The sequence below is a fragment of the Procambarus clarkii genome, chromosome 40, assembly GCF_040958095.1.
Source record: "Procambarus clarkii isolate CNS0578487 chromosome 40, FALCON_Pclarkii_2.0, whole genome shotgun sequence".
Classification (NCBI taxonomy): domain Eukaryota; kingdom Metazoa; phylum Arthropoda; class Malacostraca; order Decapoda; family Cambaridae; genus Procambarus; species Procambarus clarkii.
Window position 1 is genome coordinate 4,201,371 of NC_091189.1, and position 18,534 is coordinate 4,219,904.

Here is an 18,534-nt window from a genome sequence, read left to right on the forward strand (position 1 = left end):
AATTGAATACAGTACATGAAAGAATACAATGAAGAGTGACACAATATATAAAAGTACCTGTGGTGTCATAACAAAGGGCCAGGGGCAGTTTGAAGTAAAATTTCCAGTGATCAGGGTATTTTGAAAGGCTGCTCGGGTGCAATTCTATTTTTTTTTATTGTGGGTGTTTCATAATATGGAAGCTTGCATCTTACTGTGAATGATGCACAGAATGGTAGTGTTTCATTGATATAGTTACTGTGTATTATAGTTATCAAAACATTCATGGAGCACACTAAATTTTTTTATATATTTAATTTTTCTCTATCATTATTTTCTGTTAAGTTACTTTTCCATGTTATGATATTTTTTATTTACTTTTTCACTTCTTAGGTTGGATGTCCTCTGTATGTAGTGCATGTTATGTCAAAGAGTGCTGCTGATGTAGTTTCCAGTAAGCGAAAGCAGGGCCACATTGTGTTTGGCGAGCCTATTGCTGCCTCTCTGGGAACACATGGCACTCACTACTGGCACAAGTGCTGGCGGCATGCAGCTGCTCATGTGATGGGTCCCCCCCTTAGACCTGATCCAGAAACACCCAAATACCTCATGGATCTGTTGGCAAAGTATGTTTATAATTATTATTGCTCCTATTTTAGCAATGGGGGTTTCATTGTAAGATTTAGATTAATTATTTTTTTATGAGAGTTTAGCTCATTCATCATCAGCTTTCGCTCCTGGAATTCAGAACCTTTCATTAAATTCGGTCTTTCTGGAGTCCAGACAGCCTGAATTCGTTAACTTTGTCGATCTCTGCCTTTTATTCAGATGATCTTTCAGATATTATTTATCCTTAGTGTCTATCAGGGAAAGTTTATTTCAGGTTGTGTGTCCTCTTTATATTTGCAATGTAATGAGCAAATCAGCAGCTGCAGCAGTGGGAGAAAATCTTCGAAGAGGCACATTGGTATGGGGCGAGACTATTCTTGCTGCCTTGGGAACTGATGGTTCTCACTACTACAACCCTTGCTGGCAACATGCAGCGGGTCATGTTATGTCTCCCCCTCTGCGTAATGATCCCTCGACTCCCAACGTACTCATGGAGCTTTTGAATGCGTAAGATTGTCATTAGAAACCATGGAATCATTTGCTAGTATTATTTTATTTGGATGCTTTTACCCACCTGCTTCACATCCACAAGCATTACAGTATTTTAGTAATATGTACAGTAACTACATTTGAAATAGCACCAATGGAGCCCGTATATTTATCCATCTTTTGTACTTTCTATTGCTTTCTCCCCCCCCCCCTTCCTCCTCTCTTCTCTCCATCTTGAGTTAAAAAAAAATTACATTAATAAATTTTCTGTTAAAATCAATTAACATTTATCTAATAATTTACTATAAATTTTAGTACTGAATATGGAAACTTATACCAATTGGCATTTGTTTGTGGAAGCACTATGGTGAGGCAGAAAAAGGTTTATCCTCCCTCCCAGTTAGTTTTTTTTGTAGCTATGTGCACAAAGACTGCCATTTGCTGCAACCCTCCATCATTTGCTACTTTCAGAGAACACAAATTTTTCCATTTTGTTTTTTCTTGTGCTTCTATCTTATGTTTGTATGCTTATACTTCGATCCTCCACTTGTATATCCCCGCTGAGACTACTTTCATTGTTTGCACATAATTTAGCTTCTCAGAGTAAGCAAGTGGTGACTGCTTCACTCATGTTTTGGAATCACCTGCATCTGTAAGTCTTGGAATATGTTTCAAGTGTGCCTTTAAACATTTGAGCAAATAAATGCATTTAAAATGTCTGGAGAGAATTCTGCACGGGGCTGCCCCTCAAGGATATGTCCTATAAAGGGAATAAAGAATTGGAAATATAGAATAGAATGTTAAAATATAATTTAAGGATTTGTTTCCAAAGCTGTGCATGTTATGATTTATTGTAATATTAAAGGGAAAGGGAATGCATTTTGCCTCCAATGTTCATCAAGTTTTTATCCTAAAATATTGTTTATTACAGTACTGTATTATAATATTTATTGCTTGAATGATATTCATATAATACTATGTATGTGTGTGTGTATATATATACTGTATATATTTTTTTATTAAATTTATTATATTTATTAGTTATTACATTATATATATAATAAAAAATATATATATACAGTATATATATAATAAAAAATATAAAAAAAATTATATTATATACAGTGGAACCTCGACATACACATTCTTTCAAATACCTGTACTTACAAATTTTTTGAGTTACGACCCCAATTTTGTCGGAAAATTTGACTCGACTTACGACCTTTGCCTCGACTTGCAACTTTGTTGATACATATATGGGTCGATGGAGTACATGGTTCCTGGTGGCACGGGCCACCCTGCTTCAGTTTACCTGACCGCCCACTTAGACGATCACACTTTAATTCTTTGTACAGAATCTCATTGTTTTCATCCTTTTTTGTTTTTTGAACATAAAAGTAATTATTATATATCATGCCATTGGTCCCAAGAAAGTCAGTGGTAAGGTTCAACCTAAGAAAACACATCTGAGGATGACCATAGAAGAGAAACAAGATCTTTCATAAACATGAAGATGGTGTGCGAGTTGTTCATCTAGCTAGGCAGTACAACAAATCTATGTCAACGATATCCACCGTACTTGCTAAGAAAAAGGACATTATGAGTATTAAAGTGGCAAAAGGCATATCAATATGCCATTTACAGGGGAAAAACATAGGGAAAAAGTGTTTCCCAATATTGTAGGGGAAAAAAGTCTGTATGGAAAGGTTCTTAGTAAGAAAAACAAGCAGTGAGCCACAACCAGGTACTAGTGTTATGCAGGCAAAATGCAGGGAAGAGAGTACCCCAGAGAAGTCATCACTGCCTGATGTTATAATGGAAAGGGACTCCCCTTCCAAACAGTAACACCTCTCTTCCTCCTCACCATCTTCTATATGCCAACAAGTCATCAATAAAGGAAAGCTATAACTTGTACATACTATAGTACAAAATAAGTGTGTGTATTATGTATGAAATGTATTTGGAAGTATGGAACAGATTAATTCAATTAACATTATTTCTTATGGGAAAATTAGTTTCGAGTTACGACCCGTCTCTGGGAACGGATTAAATTCATAAATGGAGGTACTACTGTATTATATAATTCTTTTGCATTACTGAGTACTTAATGTAAATGTGATATGATACTTTCCTGGTTGATATACCACCTGCACCATTAGAAGTTTTAGAGACCTTTGTAAAAGTATATTTAGTTATGATGAATTAACTTGTTACTGATAGTTTTCTTTATTAAGTATTGAGTACTATTTGATTTTTGTCCAATAAGCTTCAGAAATGCAAAAATTAAATTTTAATTTCATGTTTGTAAGTGGTATCAATTTCAATATTATATTTAAATATATTCCTGAAAATTTACTGAGATATCACCAATGGTGCAGTTGTGGGGCACACAGCCTCAGAGAAGGAAATAGACATTCAGATAAAAATCTTATAATTTTTCTCTGATTTTGTATGAATATTTGCTTCCTGAAAATATATGAAGGACTAGGCATATCCAGTTGTTGCTTGGAGATGAAAGGCAAAATCATAACTATATTAAAGTAAATTGCCCATTGTGCAAATCAGTACTGTAACTCTTTATCACCATTTTACATTAGATGTCTTGAAGAGTAAATTAAATTATATTTGTGCACATTGACACTTACCAAGTTGTCGCTGGAAGCCTCTCATTAACAAATCAGACGAACTAATGAATAGGTTAACTTTGAAAATTATATAATAAAATTGTATCTTCCTATTACTGAAAGTATTAACATGAATAGCCATCAGTTAACATAATTATAAGAAATGGTATATGGATATAGTGTGTAAGTTATATTTTTTAAGTTAAATATTTCTATATTTTGCAGTGGTGATCTTCAGACCACAGGCACAGACAACTGTACCTTCTCGGCTTCCCAGAAAGCACTTGGTAAGGATGACTTCACAAAGATCCCTAATGGTGTCAATGGTGTTGAAGACCGAATGTCAGTGATTTGGGAAAAGGGTGTGGTATCTGGGAAAATGGACCCTTGCAGATTTGTAGCAGTCACCTCAACAAATGCTGCCAAGATTTTCAATATTTATCCCAAAAAGGCAAGTACATCAGCACTAGTTATAATTGCAACAAAAATATATCTGCTATTCAATAGCTTACTGGTTTTCATAGCCAAATAATTCTCTACTAATTATTTTAAGATTTCTGTATCACACTTAAGCGATACAATCTCTACATTTATATGTGGCTTAAAAATCAAGTGTTGAATGTAACGAAACTCCACTTTGATTGTGAGACCGAAGGTAGCTTCCCAAAGCAGTGCTAGGTAAGTCATGCTTTAGAAAAATACACCAGTTCTTGGAGTACCATCCTTGCCTACCACAAGCCAGGAGAAGAATTTAGTTCACTCAACAAGGTTGTGGAAGGTCAGAAATCAGAATGCTACCCAAAACTTAGAAAAACTATCACCAGGCAAGATATGTGCAACAAAACCAGCAACTGCTTGAACAAAATTAAGGTCCCAAAGGTAATGATACAAACAATCCTTGCCCAGATGTAAACATGCCAATCTTGGTACACTTGTTCACCTCCAGGTGGTAGGCCAGATCATTAGAGGCTCCAGTTACCAAGCCCCTCTCACGAGCTGCCCAAACAGAGCCCCTCCAACCCTGGGAAAGAATGTAACTGATAAGAATGGGGTGCTATTGAGGGCCCCTACTAGAAATGCAAATACCTGTAGTGTCCAAAAAATGCCAGTAAGTCCAAAAAACAAGAGGACAAAGAAAGGGACACTGTCTCCAGGAGCAGAGGCACCAAAGCACATGCAGAAGAACTCCTGAGACCTGGAACTTGAAGAACAAGAGGTCATAGATTTAAACTAAATTATTATTAAACGAAGCTGCCGAGGAAATATAAGAAAATTCACTTTTGCAAACAGTGGTAGATAGTTGGAACAAGTTAAGTATAAAAGTAATGAAGGTCAAAACCATCATTTTAAAAGAGTTATATGACAAGTTATATAAGTCATCCGACAAGAATGACGAGACACCATAGGCATAACTCTCATCCTGTAACTACACTTGGGTAATTAGAGAGAGACTGAGACCCTTGCAGGGGTAAGCATGTAGGCCTAAAATCAGGAAGAGCACATTACTTTCCCCCTTTCTCCCAGGGCTTGATGGAGCCAACCCCATGGCACAGGAAGGTCAGAGGCCATACCCAATCCTTCAAAGGAGAGGAAAAATAAACCAAACTTAGAATTCGTAAGGGGCAACAGAAGCTCCTTTGGGAGCAACAAAAAGCCATAGCTGTATGAACCAGGAACTGAAAAGAAAATGAGACTAACTGGAAGCAACCTCCCCACAACAAAAAATAATCTGAGGTGAAAGGAGCCACACTTGGCTGAGAAGCAGCAGGACCTGCACGGCTAGTTGACAACCGGGGAACCTTTCATTGGGAAACTAATGGCGTCCACATCAGCAACAGAAGTGGCTTGGAAGGCTAGGGAAATCTGTAGCTCCGGGCTGCCCTCGACTACTTGCAGGGGGTTAATGTGAATGCAACCTGTCCTCTTAAAAAGAACGTCGCTTTTGGCCGTTTGCCCGTATGGCCGAATATGGACGTAATTTGAAAATGAAAAAAAAATTAAAATAAATTTGGGATTTTTTTTTCAACAACAGCAAGTTAAGGGTCCTCTGGTAGGTTAGGTGGGCAGGAAATTCTCATAAAGTTTCAAAACATTATGAAAAACGTTAATTTAAAGTGTCCTCTTATAACCTCTGCGCGTACGCCGGCCGACTCAAATAGAAAACGGAACAGAACGTCACTTTTGTGAGTCGATTTCATTTCAAATTACGTCTAAATTTGGCCATAGCGCGCATACGAGTGAAAAGTGACGTTATTTTTAAGAGGACGGGCTGGTGAATGAGCTTGAGCTAGTTTTCCAGAGATTCAATCATTTGTTTACATTGTTTGGAGAGTTCGTTTAGCAGTTTTGAGGCTTCAGATTTTTTTTTTTACCCAGCAGTGGTCTGTATTGGTTTGCTGACTTTCTGGATGCTTTCCTGGTAAGGTGACATTGTACCACCAACTCTGTGAGGGGGTCAAGTGTTGGCTCTCGTCCCCAGTAGGCCCAATCAGAAATCCGCGGATGATGTGACCTAGTACAGTAGTTGGAAGCCATCTCAGCAAGATAGCTTCAGGAGAACACAAGGGACTTCCCAAGAAATGGTGTCTGTTTATATACAGTACTGTAGAATAAACATTCTCAGGCATCTGCAGTTTACAGTGGCAGCAAAATTTACTTCAGTGTGACTTTATGATTATGCCTAACCAATACAGTACAGTATTATGGTTTTGCATGATCATAATACTTTTTTGTTGTTGTATATCAAGGTGGTAATTAACGTAAAAGTATGAAGTTTCTCATATTAATACTTTTTCAACTAATATACTATGATGCCTATTCCAGGGTCGCATTGCAGTAGGCTCTGATGCTGATATTGTAGTGTGGAACCCTCATGCTACAAGAATTATTTCGGCAAAGACCCATCACCAAGCTGTGGACTTCAACATTTTTGAGGTACTGATAGCCTGACTGCCATGCAGGTTTTTATTATAATCAGTGGGCTAGATGATTGTTATATAGGATATCCATTTGATGGAAACATCTTCAATACTATCACAAAAATATATATAATTACATTTATATAAAAAATATGTAAGTAGTATAGAACAAATATGCCTTGTGTAGCTCAAGACACCTTTCTGAACATTTCGTGGAGGTCACAGACTTACAGTATTTGAGAAACAGAAAAATAACTGGTTTCTTGTACAGTATAGCCAAGTCCTGGATCAGCTACTGAATCTATATGCTAGTTCAGGGAACTAGCATATGTATATTAAATGGATACTCCTTAAGTACTCTTAATTTTTAAAGAATTTTATGCTCCTTTTGTTGATTAGAGAATAATGTGAATAATAAGTATACAAAATATATCATGATTTATTCAAGAAATTAATAAATAATTACAGTTAAAAACACTTTCAGGGCATGGAAGTTCATGGTATTGCTGATTACGTTATATGTCATGGCCGTGTTGTAGTTGAAGAAGGAGAAGTTCGTGCAGTGTCTGGCATGGGCAAGTTTGTTCCAACCCCATCTCACTGTCCCCACGTTTATGGCAGAGTACAGGAAAGAGAGAGAGCAAATGCTCCAAGCAAGGTAATAAGACATGTAATATTATTTTTCAGCTTTACATTACCTTTGTTAGACTCCATTTAGATTATGTAGTTTAGTTTTGGGCACTATAACAAGTACACAGGAGGATGACAAACTTAATCCAAGGAATTAGACATGTCCCATACAAAGAGATTAAAAAAGCATAATTTACATTCTCTTGCCACTACACTGTGCAAAACGTCTTTAGGCGCTCTGAGAGTTGTGCTATTTTTTTTAATTATGCTATATTTTAATGTTTTTTAATGTTTTCATTACTATTTGTGTTTTGAAATGGAAATAGTTGAGTTTGGAAACATTTTGACATTAGCTTTACCTGAATATTTATAAAAACAACAAAAATATGTCCTTGACAACTGCACTAAGAATTTTTTGCCAAAACTAGGTGCACAGTGCAGGGGCTAGAGAGCATACAATAAGGGTTGGAGTAAATGTATATAAATGCATGAAAAAGAGTATAACAAAGGGAATACATTATTAATAATTGTAGATTAAAGATCAAATTACCAGATAATATAATTAGCATGTAATCAATGGATTTTTTTAAGGGTAGTTTTTTTTTTTTTTTTTTGAAGGAGCCACCTCATAACAGTTAATAGGTCTTCGGCAGTTTTATTTATTCTTACACAGACGACGAGTCACAATAATGTGGTTAAAGATATGATGACCAAACCACTCGTCAGAAGATAAAGAAACGATGTTTCTTCATCTTTCGGTGTGTAGTTTGGTCATTATTTAGTCTTGTGCTGTATTTTGAACAAAAAATTTAGTTCAAATATTATTTATAAATTTGTAGTGCTCAAAATTTGTAACTAACTTAAATCCCTGCAGGTTGAACGTGCACCATATGATGGCCCTATTGCGCAGCTAAATGGAGATGGGCGCATGTCAATGCAGGAGGGTGGTATCATGGCAGTCAATCAGGAGACTTTCTATACTCGAGGTCCGACCAGAAGTGGGGGAGTCAACCTCCATGATTCAAGCTTCCACGTGTCGGGTTAGCTTGCAGGTTCAACTAACATAAGAACACATTTACAAATCTGATGCTAAACAAGCTTGAGAGTAAATACAACTCCCAACAGAAAATATTTTTTTTTACTAAGCAATAATTAAAAACCTGTATTGAATACAAAATTTAATGAAAGAACACACTCATAACACTTGTTTTTTCCTGAGAGCACCAGATTTTTAAATTGTTCACATCATCCTTTCTTGCTATTTAGATTTCTGGGTAATAGAAGTCTTATGACTATCTTGTCACTAAACTAAATTCATCAGTTACCGGTAATGAGTTTTCCTCTAAGTGAAGACTTGGTAGTTGTTGCAGAACTAACATAAGACATGCTGGAAAAAATATATATTATATTTTTTTGCTTTAAAATACATAGTCAAATTGGATATAAGCATTATCTTGCATGTATTGATTACAGCATCAGTGATAGTTCTACACAAACAAAATACTACTGAACAATAAAACTGAAAGCTTGAATCGTGAGGCAATAAGAGTGGTATTTGTAGAGAATTAGCCCCAGTTGGTTTTGTGGAATGCTATAGTTTAAATCATTTGGCTGTGGTCCTTAGCATCAGTTGCCTGAATTATTCATGGGATATGCTCCTTTGCTTGTCATTCAGCCATACAACAATTTCACAACCTCTCCAGCTCGGTTCACTGGGCATGAGCAGCTATTTCACTTTTCTCTCGGTACTCCTCGTTTTTAATACGGTACATCATTATCCTCTAACATTAAATATAAATAAATTTCAAAACTACTTTCAAGATGTTTATATTAAATACTGTATACACCATATAACATTTTATCCAGGTTGTGTACCCCCACACACACAATCTTGAAAACGCTGCATTCTATAGCATGTGAAGTGTTGCCGTTTAATTGAGATTAAATGTGTCTTTCACAAAAATAGGAAAGAGATGATCTTGTGTAGCAAAAGTGAACACTACAAGGAGGAATGATACAAAAGCATGTAAATAATGATAGAATTTGCTCTAAGCATTATATACAATGATACTACACCAAGAAAATTTTTGTTATCTTGTATTCAAGTGGTGTTTGGCTACAGTCATTGATTTCAGATACTATTGTCCACAATTAAACTTGAAATTTTCAGTACAATTATTATAGTATTTTCTCTACATCAATTTCAAAATGTAGTATATTTATTAGATGAATAGCAGGTCCCCAAAAGAACATGACAGATATGTAATCATAAATGCCTACAGTCAACCAGTAAGCAGCACATGAACAAAAGAGCTAGAGGACCTCATAATGGCCATGATAGGGAGATTATAGTAAGAGCAGATATAGATAGATAACAATTGTTGGTACTTGGTGATTTGAACTTGAAATCCGTATTCTGGGAGGCCTACAAGGCAAGAACGGAGGACTTTTGGATTCGCAGGTTCGTAAACTTCATCTTGGAGAAAATCATGTATCAACACATTAAGCAAGCTACGAGAATGTGGGATGTGGATGCTCAATCTGATATTCACCAGGAAAGAAAACTCAGCATTCAGTACCTCCCCCCTTGGGTAAGAGTGACCATGTCTTTTTTGGAAATAAAATATGGAATGTCCAGTAATCTAGAAGAGAATGACAAAAATGAAGCAGTTGAAAAACTTGATTTCAGGAGAGGACACTATGGGACACTTAAAGAGTTTGTAAATGATTTTGATTGGAAAGACTTGTTGTTAGGCAAAAAGGTAAATGAGATGTATGCAAAGTTTTATGAAATATATAATGAAGGCACAAAATATATATATACCAACACAGATATGCAGAACTAGAAAACAGGACTGTTTCAACAGAAATTGAGAGGGCAAGAGACCAAAAGCGAAAAAGTGGACTCAATTTAAGAAGAGGACAAACCCTCAAACATGCCAGCAGTACAACTTGCTGGTTGTGCTGCTGGGTGTGGGTGAGGGAATGTACCATTCTCTCTGGGGTTGTATGTTAGGGAGAGAGGATGACGTGTGGGGATGTGCGACTGTGTTAGGGACAAGTGTTGGTGGGTGGTGAGGAAGTTACAGTATATCATTTTCATTGAGAACACATTTCAGAGGCCTGACAATTACTTTAAATATTATTAGCATTTAACAACTTTGAATCGAGCAATCATTCTAAATTAGGGAGTAGGGTATAGCCCCATACAAGTCATTAAAGTAAATGGATACTGGAGTTGTCTCCGTGGCGTAGTGGTAAGACGCTCGCCTGGCGTCCGCGAGCGCTTTGGCCTGGGTTCGTATCCTGGCCAGGGAGGATTTACTGGGTGCAAATCCTTAACTGTAGCCTCTGTTTAACCCAACAGTAAAATGGGTACCTGGTTGTTAAATGATTCTTCATGGGGGTCGTATTCCGAGGAACATAGGATTAAGGACTTGCCCAAAACGCTACATGTACTAGTGGCTGTACAAGAATGTAACAACTCTTGTATATATAAATAAAATAATAATAATTGTGAAGAGTATATGTACCAGAGAGCTACCACCTCTGTTAGCTTCAATAGGGATGGGCAATTCGTAAGTAAATTAATTCATTATGTCAGGGGACAGGCAGCCAGCTTATACATACTGTACACGTTAGGCTTATAGACACGGTCCCCCCCACCCCACGGGTCTAATTACTGACCCTCCCCAGAATGCAACCCCACTTGCTGCTAACCCTGGGTACCTATTTACTGCTTGATGGACAGGGATAGGAAATGCACCAAACCATTTCTGTCCCACCTGGGATTCGAACCTGTAAATCTCGATTCTGAGTCAAGAATGAACCAGACTGTGTTACCAGGATCCTCAATTAATTTGAGAATACCTAGAGATGACCATGATGGGCAGGCATGGTGTGTGAAGAAATGAGTAAACAGTGTTAAATGACAGCAGTTTATGAAGCGGGGAGTGTTTTATTAATTTAAGGCAACTCAAAAGGATGACTGTTCATCTTGCCTTGAAAGGCAGTGAGGTGCTGCTTTGGACAATTTGCTGGAATGCAATGGTGCTTGGGTTACTTAGGTAGGATATATAGTGTGTTAGCACTGTATATGGTAAATGGAGTAATGTGATTTTTGTATAATTTTTCTCTAGACTGTATTGTACTGTTCCCCCTTAATTTTATAATGCCTTCCCACATTACAAAAGTGGTTAACAGGGTAATAATGATGTAAAGAAATTGTGCAAAAGGACTAGTGCATTTCTGCTTTCATTTTCCTCAGTGATTTAGTTTTCATTATTAATAGAGCTACAGATCATTACTCTAAAAATATATACATGAAATATATTACATTTGTATAAGCTTAGTGTATGACCAAGTAAAATATAAAGGATCTCAGGGTAAATAATCTTTCATTAGAATAGACTCTTTAACATTCATGATCTGAAGCCACCAACTGGTATTGTAGGTCGTCAGAGAGATGATGGTGTTAAGCCTCGGACCAGCATCAGGCTAGTGTCTCCCCAGAGTGGCACAGCTCTTCAGGGTATCTTCTGGTGACTCGGCTACTTATACCAATTTTAGAAGCAAAGCACAGAAATGCAAGAGTTGGCTGTTTCACAAAAAACTGTAGTAGTGGGGGATTTAGGATTTCATAATGATATTTATAGATATTAAGTAAAATCAATGCTTTTACAGCACTGGTGACAACACAAGGACAGTCACAAAGACAGTGTTATAAACAATAATTTTACACAAGTTCAGTTTGCACTGGCAATTAATTAATGGCTTTCATTAAACTTTTCACATTTAACATTGCATTGATTTTTAATTACATCAAAGTTAACCCGCACTATTCTGTAACTAATTTTCTATTTCTGATCATGCTTCTAAATAAAGGCAAATGCTTATTTAGGAAATTAACCATTAATCACACTTAAAAATGACAGGTTGCAACTCTAAGGTTCCTTTACATCACACTTTACCATTTTGGTGAATTTAATTTTAGTGAAATGCATGTTTGATCAATGAACATTACCTTTTCCTGAAGGGTGTATTGTATGAGGTAGTTATGGCTGTATTCTTGCTTAACACTGCTTGATCTATGCTGTTGTGCTAACTCATTGGTGTGCTTAAACTTGGAATAACACATATACCTAATGTAGAATTTATATAGATTTTGTTCTAGATATGGTTTAAAATAGTATTGGGCTTGGATACAAAAATTAATGCTCTTTGAAATAAAACGCTTTTACTAATGGAATATAAGCACTAAAGTTAATATTTAGAAATTGCCATAACTAATGATAGTTGCACATATTAATACAATGCCTTAATGTGAGCAATGCACATAACATTTTAAAACTAATGCACAACTTTAATATCAGGAAGTTACATAAATTTATTACCTCCAGATCAAGTAACTACATAAATTACTTTGACAGGTGCACAAGTTAATGACAAGTCTCCCAAGCGACCATCAGTGAAGGTAAACAACCCGCCCGGTGGCAAGACTTCTGGCAGTTTCTGGTAATCACACAGGCGGTGGTGGAGGAAGCTAGTGGCATTTGTGCTTTGATTACTGCAAAATAATTTCTTCAGATTTTTCAGTGCTGTATTTAAGTTGTACTGCATATTCAAATTACCGGAAAAATGTTGTATAGAAGGATTTGCATAAATTGACATTACATTTGTATGTATCCAAATGTATCATAGAGTAATTTAAAATCGGTGACATTAATATTTTTAAGATGTTTATTATTGAAAGTTTACCTGTTGTAGCTGTGAAGTATTAACTAATAAAGATAAATTACTTTATTATAAAATGCAAGCGAGTAAAATTTGTTTTTAATGTGCATTTTAAATGACGTGGTATGGTTTTATAAGAATTTACTCAAAATATCAAAGATACAAGGCAGCCTCAGGAATCAGCTGCAAGATGAGAATATGTAGTTCAAGGTAACTAGATGTTATGAACTTGTATTATCTTGCCTGTATTAGAATATTGTCACTGCCCGTTTGTTTTATTTAATATATATATAATACTGGTATATATTATATATAAAATCCATCACAAATCTTGTAAAGAAGTCAGAATATGGGCAGTTGATATTTGTTGCCTTACTAGAAGAAACTAATATGGAGCATGTTTTCTAAGACAGAAATGCGTATCTTGCCTACTAAGGAAACTTTTCAACCATCTTCATTTGTAGTTTTCATATCATAACTTGGCAAAAACATCTGAGTATTAAATCTTCCCAGATTGTAACTACCTGCAATATAATTATCTTGACATGTGAAGTTCATCATTAATTTCTGAATTTAGCACCTAGTACTTTTCAAGATTAAATAATTTATTATTGACAAATTATTTATACACAAGTCTGACATTGGATTCATTATCATTGCACTGTATTTTGTAAGGTATCTAGTTGATCAAAGTTTCATTGCACAAATATGTCTCTTGATTTGTCACAACTTACTTATTTCAAGCTGTCAATTTTATTCATAAATATTTATACAATTATGTCTGTATGGCCATCCAGTGGCATCTATGGCATTGGACAATAAATTCATCAACATATTTATGTCTTCAACCTTACAACCTTGCTATAGCCATTTTTACCAGATAAATCTGCACGTGACCAAAGTAGACGTGCACCAGTACCAATATTTTGACTGGTACTAATACTGTACCTACCCGTGTAAAAATATAAACGGTACTCTGTGTGTAATTACCTAAGTGTAGTTACAGGATGAAAGCTACGCTCGTGGTGTCCCGTCTTCCCAACACTCTTTGTCATATAACGCTTTGAAACTACTGACAGGTTGGCCTCCACCACCTTCTCACCTAACTTGTTTCAACCATCTACCACTCTGTTTACGAAAGTAAATTTTCTTATATTTCTTCGGCATCTGTATTTAGCTAGTTTAGATCTATGACCTCTTGTTCTTGAAGTTCCAGGTCTCAGGAAATCTTCCCTATCGATTTTATCAATTCCAGTTACTATTTTGTACATAGTGATCATATCACCTCTTTTTCTTCTGTCTTCTAGTTTTGGCATATTTAATGCCTCTAACCTCTCCTCATAGCTCTTGCCCTTCAGTTCTAGGAGCCACTTAGTAGCATGTCTTTGCACCTTTTCCAGTTTGTTGATGTGCTTCTTAAGATATGGGCACCACACAACCATTGCATATTTTAGCTTTGGCCTAACAAAAGTCGTGAACAATTTCTTTAGTATATCGCCATCCATGTATTTAAAAGCAATTCTGAAGTTAGAAAGCGTGGCATAGGCTCCTCGCACAATGTTTTTTATGTGGTCCTCAGGCGATAGTTTTCTATCTAGAACCACCCCTAGATCTCTTTCTTTATCAGAATTCTTTAAAGATTTCTCACATAATATATAGGTTGCGTGGGGTCTATGGTCTCCTATTCCACATTCCATAACATGGCATTTATTAACATTAAATTCCATTTGCCAAGTGGTGCTCCATGTACTTATTTTGGAATGCCTCCAATCTCAAAGCCTTGCAGAAGAGTCAAGGACCCTTGTACACTCTCCACATGAACTGGCCTCTATGGGAAATCAAAACCCACTAATGAAGAAGCCTAGTCAGGCCAGGGGCAACATTTATGAGTGCTTAGTAAAGAACACCCTTAAGCACATGCAGCTTGTGATAAAATTTCCAAAGTCTACACAACTGAGGCTTGTAAAAAAAACACACACACATACACGTGAAACAAATAAACAAATATTGAAATGATACACAGCAAATGACCACTCCCCCCCTCCTCCTCAGGGTGGTGTCTAAGGGATGATCAACATTTATCAAATATTTGGAACCCAAAGAGCTGGTAACTCGAGGAACATGTCAGACTTGTCTGATATATGACAAAGTAGCGGGGTATCACCTAACTGCTAGTTGGCTTGTTTGCAAAATTGTTAGCTGCATTGTTTGTTAACTTTCTGTGAACCTTGAAGTTGCCTGTTTGGTTTGGTTTCTTTCCTGGGGGCTTGTTTCTTCAATGAGGATAATCATGAATCCCCTGCTCCCTGTGTATGACGGGGCCAGGTTTTAGTCTCTGGTCTCTAGTAGGCTATTAAGGGTTACTGTGACTTATACGTGTGGAGCTAGTTTTGTGGCTAGCAACAGGGCGCCACTGTTCCGCCCCAACAGAAAAGCTTGGTTTATGTGGCCATGGAAAGTTAAGGGAATAACAGGTAAAGTATGGAGGTAGATTTTTTATTTTTTAATAAAATTTGTAATTTATGACCAAATGTTTAATGGTGCTAAAGGCACCTGAGTGGTTGTATTTATAATGGGTTTATCACAAAAACAATTATAAACTTAGCATGTAAGTTTGGAAATAAATATTTATACATGGGGTGCTTATGTTACAATCTAAATTGTAACATAAGTATCATCAAAGCTAATTGGACACACTATGATGCTTCAATTGATTGATCATGTGGTTCACAAATCCTGTCTTAACCCTTTCTTTGACAACTAATCACTAACATGGCTTTCCTGACAGCTGGTTGAAAAGAAAACACAGGAGTTCCAAACTGGAATACAGTCAATACAACATGCACACATATGTAAATATGTCATGTGTGTAAGATACACATTCACAGGTGAAACAATTGTGATACCACCCAGATGATCACTTGTTCACTTATCGGGTCTGTCTTTAACTTAACTGTCATCAGTCTCCTGAGACTGATGGTTGTCTACTACTTTAACTCAAACTTACAACTGTTGTGCGTGTGTTGCAAGATGAATTACTCTGGCTGATCACAGAGATCTCTATGCAGATAGACAAAAGACAATGAAACAAGTTTAGTACTTACAGTATGCTGGCCTCTCACTTATACCAGTGAATCATAAACACAGCTTGTGGAAGGTCTGAATGGCTGATCTTCACAACCGTCAGTCTTGTAGTACGATGTGGATACACTGGAGTCTGGTACATGCTGGCTCTCTACATGAGTGCATGTGGTGTGTAGATCACACAAGTGGCAGCAAGCAAGTTGACATGCTTAAGGGACCTCAGTGAGTGACATGTGAGGTGTATGGGTTGGTGGGTGCATCAAGTGGAATGGCAGGTGGGCAGCAGGTGTGTGTGGCTGGACTTGGTCACAGGTGTGTGGTTAAAATGTGGTGGCTGGCAGCAACTATACAGTACAGAGATTTGAGCAAGGAAACAGAGAATGGAGGCTACAGTCTTGGCTTTTCGTCCTAACTTGCATTTAAGGCACTTCATCACATAAATCCTCTTTGGCAGTACTTTGGGGTTCATACACAAAGTTTGCTGAACACTTTTCTGCATCTCAACTATAATCACAGTAGTACACTTTCTCGCAGTCCTTCTGCTTCTGATTGTACCTCGTAGTATCTTTTTTTAGTCACTTCACGTAATTTAAATAAATACATGCAACATGGGAATCCAGCTGTTTGCAAGATATTTACAACAAATAGGTATGTTGCAGTTAATATGATGGCCTAAGGACTATGACGATGTGTTTTCTAATTAGTAGCCACTAACAGAAAGACCAGACGTCTTAATATTTCTGGTGTTTTTGGCTGGAATAGCTGGCATGGTATGGCAATCACACTCTATTCAACTCCAGTCTTTGTCTCTAGGATTGGCCAATCAGTGACCGGGTACTCTGCAGGTGTCTGATCATAGTGGGTTGCTATAGGCCCATCCGAGGTGACATGGGTTGTGACATCACGGCTATACCATCAATCCAGGATTGACTATTTGAGGATGACCTGACCTACTCGTCTTTCTCCATTGCCTGAAGAAGAATGTTCCCTCCTGTAGTTTCCATGATGCCTGACACTGGCTTGCAGCAATGGAAATGCTATGCTCACTATCTCCTCGTTGAGTAAAGACACAACAGCCCTTGTGGCCTCATTATGGTGCGAGCATTGTGGGCTCTCAAGAGATACCAAACAAGCTAGGCTTTAGTCCAGTATTAAGGGAGAAACACTATGTGCACCCACTATGTGCACTGTGAGGTGCTCGAGGGTAGCTTTCTGAACTTTGTGTACTTGCAGTTATTTGCTTTACAATGTGCCATTTGACGCAAGCTGTGGGAACTGAGACCATTCCCTCACACGGCTAAGGACAACATGTTATTAACATACCTTGAGGAAAAGCTTAAAAAAATAAGTAGATTTGTGAAAATTCTGTATTTTTCTCTGCAAATTCTGGCGGAGAAAAAATAGACAAAACAAAATATAACATATTGTACTCACTCAAAGAAGTGTTGTTTGTCTGCTCAATAAGTTGATAGTAGGTTATGTGAAGAGATGATATAATTTAGTGTTGAGTAGAGAAAAAAACCGAGGCAGTGGAGTTCTCCAGAGATACTTAGGAAGGCACTACAGCCGATGGTGAAGTGGCAAGCTCACCAATAATTGACATTTGTGCATGCCAGCAGCACACTTAATATTTCTTTATCGAGCTTGTGGCTAACAGTAGTCACTTTGCCACCACAAATCATAGAGTATGTTAGTAACCTTTTCCAGTACAGACCTATTTCATCCTTATAAATTAGTTCTAGTGGTTAATCCTTTTTTTCCACAAGGCACTTGAATAGCACTGGAATTCCATAAACTCCTGAATATAAGCAGCTGTGTTACTGTATAGGCAGACTGCTGTCCCTCAACTAATCTGATTTGTTTAATATGTTCAACACTCTTAAGTCACCCCTCTGATTATACACACTTCTCAGTAATATTAGTGTCGACTTAGAATTTCTTCTTGGGCTTATCATCCAACTCACTTTCTCTAACTTCTTAACTCTCATTTTTTTTTTTCCTTGAAGTACCATCATCTCCTAAGCATTCAGTTGTATCTTACATATTGATATATTTCCAAATAATTCTCCATACACTTACCTTTGCATGACTGCATGCAAGCCCTCCTCCCCCACACAGTTTCAGTAATACCTAACCTGGACATATCTAAGTCTGCAGTCATTACTATTACAGGCACACTGCAGTATGTTTATTCACCCATTTCCAGTTTGCCATTCAAACCGTCTATAACAATGATCTGAGCTTCTTAGTATCATGCCAATCTCTCTCTTTCTCTCTCTAAACTGCTCCAAGAATACATCTTTCATTCTTTTTTCTGTTACTACACTAAGTACATTACAGCATGTTGCATTCACTGCTGCTACCTTAAATCTGTCAAATTTTAATTTTTACCATACCACCAAGCTGTACTATAAGAAGTCATTTGGTGCACACCACTCTTCATGCAATCCTGCTCTTAAATTCTTACT

At 36.9% G+C, this 18,534-nt stretch overlaps 1 protein-coding gene across 10 annotated transcripts in view; it reads left to right on the top strand.

The window, feature by feature from the left end:
* The window catches only part of CRMP (Collapsin Response Mediator Protein), a 155,552-nt gene extending 141,735 nt beyond the window's left edge, over nucleotides 1-13,817 (top strand). For 6 of the 10 annotated variants that reach the window (XM_045741667.2, XM_069338622.1, XM_069338620.1 and 3 more), the window contains 6 exons: nucleotides 863-1,095; nucleotides 3,927-4,152; nucleotides 6,525-6,635; nucleotides 7,104-7,277; nucleotides 8,124-8,289; nucleotides 12,679-13,817. In XM_045741667.2, coding sequence (XP_045597623.2) covers nucleotides 863-1,095; nucleotides 3,927-4,152; nucleotides 6,525-6,635; nucleotides 7,104-7,277; nucleotides 8,124-8,289; nucleotides 12,679-12,767 — 999 coding nt within the window. In that variant the 3' untranslated portion in view covers nucleotides 12,768-13,817. Of the gene's footprint in view, nucleotides 1-372; nucleotides 606-862; nucleotides 1,096-3,926; nucleotides 4,153-6,524; nucleotides 6,636-7,103; nucleotides 7,278-8,123; nucleotides 8,290-12,678 lie in introns of all 10 variants that reach the window. The other 4 variants (XM_045741666.2, XM_045741673.2, XM_045741672.2 and 1 more) reach the window with 2 other exon arrangements.
* Nucleotides 13,818-18,534: the final 4,717 nt, after the last annotated feature.